General features: G+C 40.6%; 1 protein-coding gene across 1 annotated transcript; it reads left to right on the top strand.

The window, feature by feature from the left end:
- The first annotated feature begins 270 nt into the window (after nt 1-270).
- On the top strand, nt 271-14,019 carry ube2ka (ubiquitin-conjugating enzyme E2Ka (UBC1 homolog, yeast)). The gene is made up of 7 exons (XM_034181161.1): nt 271-608; nt 1,062-1,155; nt 4,496-4,554; nt 4,661-4,743; nt 11,143-11,242; nt 11,600-11,728; nt 11,811-14,019. Exons 1-7 carry the CDS (start codon nt 546-548, stop codon nt 11,883-11,885), a joined length of 603 nt encoding a protein of 200 aa, XP_034037052.1. The 5' UTR covers nt 271-545; the 3' UTR covers nt 11,886-14,019.
- Nucleotides 14,020-14,038: the final 19 nt, after the last annotated feature.

Genomic DNA, 14,038 nt, shown 5'->3' with positions numbered 1-14,038 from the left:
ATCATTATGTCCCACAAACAGATCTTCTAAAACGTGTACTTTGACAAGACTATGGGATTTGGTCAAAGTTCAAGAAATTTGAACTTTGTGAAGCAGTTTCCCAGGTAAAGTCAAAATATGAGAATCTCGCAGACCAGTAATTGATACAAGGCATGTGTTGTTCTAGTAATGTGGCGCCACTTACTTTCAGACAAGATACCAAATATTTGTTTTGGTAAAAGTGACCTCATGTGACGTACGACAGGACGTGTACAGCACACGTCACATGACTGCTTTCCACTCGTCTATGGGCTGCATGCAGAATGTTTTCAGTAGCACCAAGTATTGTATTATTGCTTCACATTTGAACAGATTATGTTGTTGCATTTTATACATTTAGACCATTTCGCCCACTAGCGAAACTGACAGTGACCAACACTGCGGCTGGAGTTTTTGTTTGTATCCCTCCAAGAAAGAAAAAAGTCCCGAACTCCTGGAGACACAACAAGCTAGCGTTAGCTAACATCAGCAGACGGCGGCGAGGCCCCAAACGGACAGGGGGAACCATGGCCAACATCGCAGTTCAGAGGATAAAACGGGAATTCAAGGAGGTTATCAAAAGTGAAGAGGTTGGTTGCATTTTGCCAGATGTCGCTATTGTGTTTTTCTAGTTTTCACGCTGAGCAGATATGACGCGTCGCTGGGTGTCTGACTGCTAATCACCTAGCTGTAGCTAGCTTTCAGATACAACACAAACTTGTCAGCTGTTTCAGTGTCATCAAAAAGTACGACCGCTGGCAAGCGATCCATGACTTAATGTGAAGTGGGAGTTTATTAGGTGAGTGGTTGTGTTGATGCTTCGGTGGTCGTAAAGCTAGCGTAGCTAAGTTAGCACTAGCAAAGAGTTTGTTGTGATCTGGGAGTCTTGAAGACACATTGGAGTTCTACGCGGATACAAATGGATTATGTGGAAATCAAAGATGTGTGCAACACGTTAAGGTCATTTTTTCAGCTAATACCGAGTACTGGCAACACTTTCCAGTTTGTCTGCTAAAGTTTTTTCTTCTTTTGCACCGTTTCAGACAAGCAAAAACCAAATCAAAGTTGATCTTGTGGACGAGAACTTCACAGAACTTAAAGGGGAGATAGCAGGACCACCCGACACACCATATGAAGGTGAGGGGAATTTTCTCTGCATTGCTATTTGCTCACGTGTGCACATGATTTCATAAATTTAGGCCGTAAACGGCACAGAACCGTCATGTCAAACTCTTCGTCTGTATGTGCTTACAGTCAGAACCAGATAATCACAATATAGGACGGGCCTGGGGCTTACCCGCAGGTCGGCACAGACCCGGTTACAGCACTGAAGCCTATCCCTTTCATTGTATTCATGTCAACGATCCCAAATTTGGACTTAAATCTGTTATATCATATATTGGACAACATATACTTATACTGGGAGTTAACTTGATCATTGTAAAAAAACTCAAAAAGCTGTATTATAGGCCTATATCACTGTTGAGTTTCTTGGTGACAGATGCACTGTGATGAATCTGTTTAATTAAGCACAGGCACTGTATACATGCACGTCCGCTCGCCCAGCCACGCGTATATTTATATATTACTTGTTACAATGTTTTTGGATTATTGGGAGGTCAACAACCCTGGAGGTTACGGCCTAAAACGACTACAATGACTACGACTACGACAAGTAGTTATCCGGGTATAGTGAACTTCTGTTGATACGTAGGGTGTCTGGAGACCTCGGTACCAACGGTACTGACACATCTCCCTTAATATTTGTCCTATTGAGCTAATTTTTAAAATGTGTTCCTCACGTAATTCTCTTCAAGAATCATATATTGAATTTTATCAACAGCACACTGAAAAAGGGTAAATAGCCCCAAAATTTTGTTTAACTAAGTCAGCCTGGCATACATCACTGAATTGATATTCACTGTATAGCTACACTGACTACCGGATCTAGCCTTTATATATCAGAACATAAATTACCCTTTTTTTTCCGGACTTGCTGCACTTTTTGGGGAATATGGGGTTCCCTATGGAACCCCATATTTCATGTCACCAAGGTTGGAGGTAGTGTTGTTGTACAAAACACAATGAGAACAACTGGTTAGGTATGATGTCAGCCATACAAGGGCATCCAATGTAAGCCCAAAATGATTCTCCAACCTGTTGAGTAGAATACGGTGTTCCACCGTATTAAACGCAGCTCTAAGATCTAACAGCACAACAACCGTAGTGGTGTCCAAATCCATTGCAAACAAGATCATTTACCTCTTTAGTGAGAACTGTTTCTGTGGAATGTTCTAAATGTAGACTGCAGTAGCTCAAAGAGACTATTCTCAGTAAGGTGGTCCACAAGCTGCTGTAAAGCCACTTTTTAAAAAATTTCAGAACAAAATGATAGATTTGATATTGGCCTATAATTTTTCAATACAGTAGGGTCAAGATTAGATTTCTTAAGCAATGGTTTAATCACTGCAGGTTCAAAACATTTAGGAACAGATCCACAGTTTAATGACAGATTAATAATTTCCAACACAATAGGCCCAAGAGTGGGCCACAGGTCCTTAAACAGTTTTTTTGGTATTGGGTTGAATAAGCAGGTTGTGCTTTTACGAGATGTTACAAGATTCATCAACATGCCCACTGAGATACTATCAAATTTGGTAACTCTAGGTAATGTATCAGTGATGGCACCCACCTCGATTACAGGGTGTTGTGGCCAGATTAAGTCATGCTGGGATATATTTTACCTCATGTCATCTTTTTTCTTCTCAGAGTAATCTAAAAAATCTTGGGCTGTAAAAGGAGAGCGATATACAGGCCCATGGTTAAGTGTTGCCACCATGTCGAACAGGAACTTTGAATTATGCTTGTTTTTGTTGCTCAAATCAGAGTAATAGGCCCGCTTTGTAGCCAGTAGTGCATGCTTATACTCTACAATAGCATTGCGCCCCGCGAGGTAGAATACTTCTAGTTTTGAACGACGCCATTTTCATTCTAGACCTCTAGCCTTATGCTTGAGGGCATGTAAGTAATCATTGAACCAAGGCAATTGTGTTTTGAGGGTAGCATCGTTTTTATATAGGTGGAACGATCACATCGAGTGTAGTTATAAGCGCTGAATTTAAGATGCTCACAGCACTGTCTACTAAATGGTCATTTTCCAAAAGTGACGCCAAGATAACAGACAGTCTGGCTCCAAGTTCAGTTGTAGTTGAATTTGTAGTTGTCACCGGAATGATAATTAAGGTAAATATTAAAAGAGATATAGACCAAAACGTATGACATTAATACATGTGGTACTGAGGTCGTAGTGTTTCCGAGATCGTGTTGTTTCCGGGATCTTCTCCCTACCGCTGGTCCTGAGGTTACGTGGTTCTGAGGTCTGTGGAAATCATACGTAGCATCTCTTTCACTGGTCAGTATAGATCACGTGATCATGAGGCTCTGTACTTGTACATGTATTTGCTATTGATACGTAGATTCCTAAACTACATTAACCACAACCACTAATCCTAACAAACCCTAACCATAACAAAGCTGCGCTAAGTATAAATAGCCACTTCCATAAATTTATAATGTGACAGGCAGACAGGGTTTCTCGTGATGTATTATTTGTCAACTAATGTCAAAGGGTTTTTTTATTTAATAAATAGAAAGATGAAATCATCCTGTTTGTTCACATGGTATCGGTTTTGTGCAGTTTGAGAACTCTGGAAAAAATTGGATTATCTATCTGTCCATCTATCTATCCATCCATTCATCTTCCCTGCTCCCTATTTTCACTTTATGCAGTAGGGAGAATTCTTAATCTGTCAGGGCTTCAGCAGCTGCTAAAGATGTCCACCGAACATTATGGCCACTGAATTTAGCTTCCTCGTATCATGGAAGAATTCTTATGAGACATTAGACGAGCTGTGCGGTCTTGTTGAATTTTTATGTCAAGCGCCTCACGGCATCATGGAAATGTGCAATCGCGCAAAATGGATTGGAGAAAAATGGACGGCCAGTACTAAAACTGTCCACTAGTGACATCAGCCATGCAATGAGACACATAATGAGTGTCACATGACAGAATGCACCGATTAAATGATAAGGCTCTGTTCAGGTGTCCATATAATGTAAAATTGTATGATACTCATGTCAGGGATAGAGAGAGTTTGGTGTCCAGGCATCTGGCATTGTGAGGTTTAAAACAGAAAACCCCTGTGATTGATTTCATCTACTCTTGGGGAGTTGACCAAAAAAGCTGTCTCTGGTAAGGCCTTATTTTAGAGTTTTCCTTACCCAAGCTCTACCTCCACACAAAATGCTGCCAGAATTCATTCATTAGTTTTTGAGATGGCTTACGCACACACGTATGCATGCTATCACTTAACCTCCACACTGCTCCATCATTTGTCCGAAATAGCTAAATAGTAACATTGCCTTGACCTGTCTTATCACTGTATACTAAATGCAATGCACTTCCTTTTTTCCCCAGGGGGTAGATATCAACTAGAAATTAAAATTCCAGAGACATATCCATTCAATCCTCCCAAGGTAAACATTTGTTAAGGTTAATTGTAACATAACTTTCCCTTTTATTCCAGACCTTCATTTTAGCAAAGACAGTTTTTTCTTCTCTTATTCTTGTTCTGTTCCACAGGTTCGGTTTATCACGAAGATCTGGCATCCCAACATCAGCTCGGTGACAGGTGCAATATGTCTGGACATTCTCAAAGACCAGTGGTACGTGTGTGCCAGCATTCCAAGAATTCTCGTATATTCAACATGCAATAATTTCCCTGATGTGCAAAATGGTATTTCTCCTGCCAAAATTGAAACTAGTCCTAAATGACTATCAAAGTATTCAACTGTTGAACAAAATCAATTCTTTCTTCAACATTTTAAATGAGAATTTCCCAAATATGCTTTTTAAAAATGGTTGGTAATACAGTATTGATCCAAGTAGTGCAATCCCCGTGGATAAACCCACCCTAATCCAGCCAAAATTGCCCTAAATAAAATTTTTTAATATATATTTTAGTAAAATTTTAAAATTAATGAAGTATATAGAATCTCTTAAATAATTATATTTAACTATTTTAGTAGGTTTCTTTAGTCATATTATTTATGAAATATCAGTTGATTAAGTATACTTTATGATCACAGCCAGTTAAATTGAATATAATCTATTGAATCTGTCGGACAGTTTCAATGAATCTTGGGGACATACTGAGTAACACATTCCAAGGCCCTTCTAAATTATACAGTGCATCTGGAAAGTATTCACAGCGCTTCACTTTTTCCACATTTTGTGATGTTACAGCCTTGTTCCAAAATGGATTAAATTATTTTTTTTACCTCAAAATTCTACGCACAGTACCCCATAATGGCAAAATGAAAAAAAAAATTTATTTTGAGATTTTTGCTGATTTATTAAATAAAAAACAAACAAACAAACAAAAAAAACCTAAGAAATCACGTGTACATGCAGTGGGCAAAGAAAGTACTTGATACACCTGCGATTTTGCAAGTTCACCCACTTACAAGTTATGGAGGAGGCTGACATTTTCAGCGTATGTGCATTTCTACTGTGAGAGACAGAATCTAAATAAAAATTCCAGTAAATCACGCTGTATGAGTTTTAAATAATTTATTTGTATTTCATTGCATGAAAAAGGTATTTGATACATTAGAATTCTGGCATTCACAGACCTCTTAGTTCTCCTTTAAGAACTCCTCTTGTTATCCTCTCATTATCTGTATTACCTGCACCTGTTCGAACTCATTAGGAGTATAAAAGACACATGTGCACACACACACACACACAAACAAACCCCAACCTCTCCACAATGGCCAAGACCAAAGAGCTGTGTAAGAGCACCAGGGATAAAATTATAGACCTTCACAAGGCTGGAATGGGCTACAGGAGAATAGCCAAACAGGTTTATGAGAAGTCTACTGCTGTTTGTGCCATTGTCAGAAAATGGAAGGAGTTCAAGACAACAGTCAATCTCCCTTGGTCTGGGGCCCCCTGCAAGATCTCACCGCGTGGGGGTATCAATGATCTTGAGGACGGTGAGGAATCAGCCCAGAATTACACGCCAAGACTTGGTCAATGACCTGAAGAGAGCTGGGACCACAGTCACAAGGAGGACCATTAGTAACACACTACATCGTCATGGATTAAAATCCTGCACCGCACACAAGGTACCCCTGCTCAAGCCTTCACATGTCCAGGCCCGTCTGAAGTATGCCAATGACCATCTGGATGACCCAGAAGAGTCATGGGAGAAAGTCAAGTGGTCAGATGAGACCAAGATAGAACTTTTTGGTCGAAATGCCACTTGCCGTGTTTGGAGGAAGAAGAAGGATGAGTACAACCCCAATAACACCATCCCTACTGTGAAGCATGGAGGTGGAAACATTATGCTTTGGGGATGCTTTTCTGCACAGGGATGGGACGACTGCACTGCATTGAGGGAAGGATGAACGCGGCCATGTATCTCGAGATCTTGGCCAAAAACCTCCTTCCCTCAGTCAGAGCACTGAAGATGGGTCATGGCTGGGTGTTCCAACATGACAATGACCCGAAGCACACGGCCAAGATAACCAGGAGTGGCTCTGTAAGAAGCACATCAAGGTCCTGAAGTGGTCTGGCCATTCTCCAGACCTGAATCCAATAGAAAATCTCTGGAGAGAGCTGAAACTCTGTGTTGCCCAGAGACAGGCCAGAAACCTAAAAGATTTGGAGAAGATCTGTATGGAGGAGTGGGCCAAAATCCCTGCTGCAGTGTGTGCAAACCTTAAGACCTACAGGAAACATTTAGTCTCTGTAATGTCAAACAAAGTTTTTTGTACCAAGTATTAAGTTCTGTATTTCTAATGTATCAGATACCTTTTTCATGCAATGAAATGCAAATAAATTATTTAAAACTCATATAGTGCGATTTCCTGGATTTGTTTTTTTTTTTTTTTTTTTTTAGATTCTGTCTCACACAGTAGAACTGCACATACACTGAAAATGTCAGCCTCCTCCATAACTTGTAAAATCGCAGGTGTATCAAGTACTTTCTTTCCCCACTAAGTATTCACAGCCTTTGCCGTGGAGTTCAAAATTGAGCTCATGGGCATCCTGTTTCCACTGATCATCCTTGAGATCTTTCTATGGCTTAAATAGAGTACACTTGGGGTAAATTCAGTTGATTGGATATGATTTGGAAAGACACACACCTGTCTACATATAACAGTGATGAACATTTTCTGGAAATCCGGGATTTACTGACATGGTGAGTGTTTCCGGGTTACTTTTGATAACATACGAGGTCTGTCAATAAAGTAACAGTCCTTTTTATTTTTCTTTTAAACTATATGGATTTGATTCATATGTTTTTACGTCAGACAAGCTTGAACCCTCGTGTGCATGCGTGAGTTTTTCCACGCCTGTCGGTGACGTCATTCGCTTGTGAGCACGCCTTGTGGAAGGAGTGGTCCCGCCCCCTCGTCGGATTTTCATTGTCTGGAAATGGCGAAATGATTTGGACTTTATTTCCATCAGATTTTTTTCAGAAGCTGTTAGAGACTGGCACCTGGAAACCATTTGAAAAATTTATCTGGCTTTCGGTGAAAATTTTACAGGCTTCACAGAGAATAAGGAGTGTTACTATAGCTTTAAGGACGCTCGGCGCGCCGCGCTCCGAGCTGCGACGACGAGACAGAAAACGCCAGATCATTTCTAAGCTGATGGCTCTGTGGATACGAGACCGTCGTGTGCACTTTCTCTGGTTATCACAAGAGCTGGACATCAGCCATTTTCCGGCAGATTTCACTTTTAACAAGAGATTTTGTCATGGAAAGCCGCGCGGAGGCTTCATGCGTAACGACCGATTCGCTGTTTGAGCGAGACAAAGGAACACCTCTGTTTCGGCGTGTCAGAGGACAAGTTTGGACAAGCCCAGCTCTCCACAATTTCTCTGATACTTACTGGACTGGTAAGCATTGAAAGTTGAGATAGGCATGTCCCAACTTGTCCCATGACACGCCGAAACGGAGGTGTTCTTTGTCTCGCTCAAACAGCGAATCGGTCGTTACGCACGAAGCCTCCGTGCGGCTTTCCATGACAAAATCTCTTGTTAAAAGTGAAATCTGCCGGAAAATGGCTGATGTCCAGCTCTTGTGATAACCAGAGAAAGTGCACACGACAGTCTCGTATCCACCGAGCCATCAGCTTAGAAATGATCTGGCGTTTTCTGCCTTGTCGTCGCAGCTCGGAGCGCGGCGCGCCAAGCGTCCTTAAAGCCGTCTTTAAAGCTGTAGTAACACTCCTTATTCTCTGTGAAGCCCGTAAAATTTTCACAGAAAGCCAGATAAATTTTTCAAATGGTTTCCAGGTGCCAGTCTCTAACAGCTTCTGAAAAAATTCTGATGGAAAAAAAGTCCAAATCATTCCGCCATTTCCAGACAATGAAAATCCGACGAGGTGGCGGGACCACTCCTTCCACAAGGCGTGCTCACAGGCGAATGACGTCACCGACAGGCGTGGAAAAACTCACGCATGCGCACGAGGGTTCAAGGTTGTCTGACGTAAAAACATATGAATGAAATCCATATAGTTTAAAAAAAATAAATAAAAAGGACCGTTACTTTATTGACAGACCTCATACGTCTGAATACATACTGTTCCACGCCCAACAGTTGGTAACAGTTGGTCTGCAAGCAGCCAGTGGACTTGAAAGAATGAGAAGGATTATTCTTGTTTTTCTGGCCGCATTATTTTTTTTTTCTGGCATTATGTACATTTCTCAGCCAATCAGAAAGTCAGAACTCATTAATGCATTAAGGGGTCAGCCCTTATGCAAGATAGAGATGCAGTGTTGGGATGCTCTCGACTGTGCCACTGTAGAAAGTGGTGAGGATGTAAGGAGGAAGCTGAGCTCTCCTTAGCTGTCTGAAGAAGTGCAGTCGCCGGTGGGCTTTCTTGGTCAGGGAGGATGTGTGCCGGGTCCAGGTCAATTCGCTGGACATGTGCACCCCGGGAACTTGGTACTCTGGACAATCTTTACAGTAGTGCTTGCTATGGAAGGGTGTGCCGCCCTGCTGCTAAACTTCCCCCCTATCTTGCTCATGTCACTCCCTCACTTCAAATGAGTCACTTATTCTCATTTTTTTAAGGTTCCCAATGACATCCCTGGACATACCTATACAGTTTTGTAAAAATGTTTGATGATCTAGATTTGAAGCTTGGTGGGTTTTAAAAAATGTTGTCTGAATGCTGAAGTGTTTTAACTTGCTACTGTCACTGCATGTCAAATATTATTTGTAGTATAGTATGCCATCATCCTTTGCAAGTTTTTCTTTGTGTCCACTGAGGAGGACGACATGCATTTGAGTTTCTAGCTGAAGAAGTATGTATTTAGCCAACCAGTGAATAAACACATAGAATGAGAATTGTATGTTTAAACTTGCTGCTATATCTGCATGTTAAATATAGTGTGAAGGAGGACTCGATCAGAATTTTTTATTTTTTATCTGGTTAAATAAAGTATGTAATAATATTAAAAACAGTCTGCAATGCGTTTTTGCTATATTATAATTATAGCAAACAAAAGAACCTGAGAGCGGTGCATGTACGAGCCAGATTCGATGAGGAGAAAAGTTCATCATCTTCAGTGTTGGGCACAGTTCTGCTAATCCGCTAATTAGCAAAGATGACTTTTTTGTTCGCTGTCAATGCCTTGGACATTGACAGCATTGGATTAGCTTTTCAGCTAATTTTGAAAACCATCAGTGCACCAATTAGCTTCTGCTAAATTTAGTTCTGCTAACTTTCAGTCTGCTAACACTTTGTTGCTGACATAGTGAGTAACACTTAACAACCAAAAACATTTGTAAACCCTGTTTGTTCCTGTCTGTTGCATGTTTGGCAACAGTCAGATGGCTGTGAGGAGCTCAGTCCTCCCCCAGCAGAAGGGGGTGGGGCTGGCGGCTGTTTCAAAAAAAAAAAAAAAAAAAAAAAGACAGGAAAAGAAAATGTATAATTTACTTTCCACATGCAATGACACAGACAATAGGCAGGAGACATGAAACACAAAGCACTTTTCACTCATGGTTTTATTCATAAACAAAACTAATTCCCGACAGTTTATTGACATTAACGTCAACTCTGTGATTTTTACTAAGTGAAAATATTGCACCTATCTTTTAAAGTAATGCACTAATTCTGAAGGTTTGAGCATGAACAGACATATACACCAAAAAGCATTATGGGAAAAATGAGTCGCCTTTCAATCAGCCCCCCCCACCCTGTCAAAATGCATAGAACACTGCCATCTACTGGATGAGCGCGACCAATGTGTGATCGTTGGTCACTGTTCGTTGTGAATCACAATTCACAAACAGAATTTTCCGTTTTGCAAATGCCTTTTTTTAACAAGTGAAAAAAGTGACATATTTACAAATACACATTTATTTGTAGAAACCAATACACACGTTACAGTAACTTGTGTGTTGGTTTTTACAAATAAATCAACCAACCAGTGATTGAAAGGAGACTTATTTTCCCATAATGCCTTTTGGCTCGTGTGTCTGTTAACGCTCAAACCTTCAGAATTAGCGCAAAAAAGATATGTGCGATATTTTCACTTTGTAAAAATGACAGAGTTACCATTAATGTTGATAAAGTGTCCAGAATAAGTTTTGTTTATAAGTAAAACCATGAGTGAAAAGTGCTTTGCGTTTCATGTCTCTTGCCCACTGTCTGTGTTGTTGTATGTGGAAAGTAAGTGATGCTTTTTGGGGGCGCCAGCAGCGGGCAGGGTGTGTAAAGACAGAAGCTCTGGCTCCTTGTTTGTTTGAGGTTTATGATCGCCTTTGATTTTACTCAGAAGTCTTGGCAGCGCTTAAACTCGAAACTGGCTTATCAGTAGCCGACACTGTACCGAGTTCGTGCTAAAAGTTAGCGGTTAGCTGTAACTTTTGCTAAATTTTTTTTTTTTTTTTTTTTTGCAGTTTATCAGATTAGCGTTATAAAAGTTAACATTTCAGTTAGTGGATTAGCGGCTATGGACGCTAACGTTTTGGTTAGCTGTGCGCACCACCGATCCTCTTGCTGTGTTGCACTAAACGGTGACCCATTTGTTCTCTCAGGGCAGCAGCTATGACTCTGAGGACAGTCCTCCTGTCGCTACAAGCCTTACTGGCAGCAGCAGAGCCAGATGACCCGCAGGATGCGGTGGTAGCCAATCAGGTGGGATGTCTTTAGCGTTTTTGTTGATGAATGTATTGTGTCTATGCATGTATTTCAAATCGATCCGGGCATTACTGTCATATTGTAAATGTATGCATTTCCTACAGGCGGTAAAATTGTGTATATTTGCAGCTCATTTAAAGTGGTATATCACGAGCTGCTGTCTGAATGCATCAATGTACAAAAACCATTCAATGTTCTTGGACTTTCTTCTGTTATACTGTTTTAAAAGTGGATAAACTGGGTTTTTTTGGATACTGATCAAAATGAAGAGGCTTTGCAGTCAAAGTAAAACCATTATTTCCTTTTACTGGCAGCAGTATCACTGACTTGTTTTCACATTTCTGCCCTGCACAGTATAAGCAGAACCCAGAGATGTTCAAACAGACAGCGCGGCTCTGGTCTCATGTCTATGCAGGCGCTCCTGTCTCCAGTCCGGATTACACTCGCAAAATAGATAAACTGTGTGCCATGGGCTTTGAAAAAGTGAGTAGATCTCAACTTTTTCCCCCTGAGTCTATAGCAGAATAAAGGGAGTTCTGAATGTTAGTTTTCTTCTTCTTCCCAGAATGCAGTGATAGTGGCGTTGTCATCAAAATCCTGGGAAGTGGAAACAGCGACAGAGCTTCTCCTCAGTAACTGATTCCTGACTTCACCTTCTCAATTCTGTCTCTTCTTCTCCCTCGTACACACCCACTCTTCTCCAGTTTCCCACCATGTCAAGTCATCTCTTCCTCTGGCATGTCCTAAGGTCTTCACAGCGGACTGTTCACCTCCACACTTAATCTCTCCATCTTCCCTCTTGTATCACATTTTCCTCGTATCTCCTTTTTGCTCCACACCTCTGCTCTGTACCGCACTCAGATCACGGCGTCCAATCTTGGCGTCATTTAAGACATTCTACATTCCAGTCAGTGCTACAATCAGAAAATGAATCACATCTCTGTCTTATGAAACTCGTGCCACAATTTAGAGCCCCAACCATCTCCACCAGAGCTTTTCTGACTTTGTCCAAGAAGCATCTGTCAGCAGCTCATTCTTTGCTATGCAGTGCATTTTTTTTCATTTGTGAAAACCTTCATTATGAGAGTCGGGTGTTTCAAGGAGATGCTTGCACAGTTGGACATTTTTACACACTTTTGGCTTGATTCTCAGACAAGTTCAATGTAGTGATCAACGACATTCGTCACATTCTCCATGAAATTTTTTAAATTTTCTTGCTGTGCCTGATATAACTAAATGGTTCCTTCATTTATTGGTCTGAAAGATCTGGCTTGGAAAAATGAATGCGCCAGTTGTCAGACGTTAATGCTGGGGTAGTTCTCATCGATACTGTAATCCTCTAAAGAGATCAGTTTATTATGTCAACCAGTATCAAGCCAGAAAGGAAAAAAAAACATGTCAAAGGGGAACTCTAACATTTTTCATCCTACGTTCTGTTTTTAGCTGTTTTGGGGTTAATCTTTTCAGTAGGGACAAAAACTATTTTTCAGTGCAGTGTTGAATTAGAATGCAAACGCTGTGATGGGCTGTGATGTGAATTGGCACAAGATAAAACACAATAAACTTCTTGTTGCCACTCAACAGGTGAAAATGTCATTAGACGTGTTTGATACCATGAAGAGGATCCTTCCATTGGTGAACTTAGGAGGAGGACTGCATTTCTGGAGTGATCTTTCCATCCACCAGATGCTCAGAGTGCTTTACATTGATGCCTCACATTTGCTTCCATCAACGCCGGTACCCATGGATACAGTTGGGTGGACTGGGACAATGTGATTAAATCTCTTGTCCAAGGACACATACAGGTGGCATGAGTAAGATTTGAGCCCAGGTCTAAATATTTGATTGGCTAGCTCCTTATCCACAGAGTACACACGTACCACACCAAATGCAAATAAACTTTTTAAGATTACCGATTACACAGTTAGCCGCTTACCTTAGCTTGCAGTCCATTTGGTGGCATGGCACTCCACTGAAGCATTACAAGTTGACTGCCTCAGTCTGTCGGGCAGAGCTCCTCATCACCAAACAATCTGGTTAGACCGTGACTGTGTTTGTGTTCTAAATCAACATTGCAATGATACATTTAATTTTTTTTTTTAACAAATGAAAAGGTTAACTTCAAAACATCCAAAAATAGAGCCCAGGTTGAAAAATCCTAGACACATTAAATTACGTATTACATCGAAAATGTTACATCCCCACTGAATAATAAACATCTGAAATGAATCTGATAACAAGAAGTCAGCTTGAGATGTGAAAACACCCAAATACAAAACTGCTGATAGCTTTGGAGCACGTAGCACACACAAACATGGGAAAACAACTGTTGAAGAAGATGCAGCTATATTTTGTCAGACACAAGATTAGGCTTTTTCCCTTTCTGGAAAACAACCTGTAAACTATTCACACAGTAGCCATGTTGTCAACTCACTTTGATCCCCATGTGGATTTTCTGACAAATCCAGAGCTCCTGCTGCAAACGTCAGTCCTCAAGCTTTTTTCCCTGTATTTTCTTTTAATTTAATTTCATTTTTATCTAGTTTTGCCCTTTTACGGGAATGTGTTTAGGTTCTTGTTTTTTTTTAACTGAATGGGGCAAAGAAACAAAAGAAAACGACAAAAGAAACATTCAGCAGTTACACAATCTGTCAACAGACCTGGAAAGAAATAGTTCAGAGTTTAAAGAATATTGCATCATCTTAACTACGCCAACAGATAATGTCCAAATAAGTCATCTGTAAATAAAGATATTAAAGTCTGTGTAAATTAAATTGTTCTCAGTCTATTCTG

The sequence above is a fragment of the Thalassophryne amazonica genome, chromosome 11 (genome assembly GCF_902500255.1).
Source record: "Thalassophryne amazonica chromosome 11, fThaAma1.1, whole genome shotgun sequence".
NCBI lineage: Eukaryota > Metazoa > Chordata > Actinopteri > Batrachoidiformes > Batrachoididae > Thalassophryne > Thalassophryne amazonica.
Note: the sequence above shows the minus strand (reverse complement) of the source record. Positions and strands in the feature narration are given on the sequence as shown.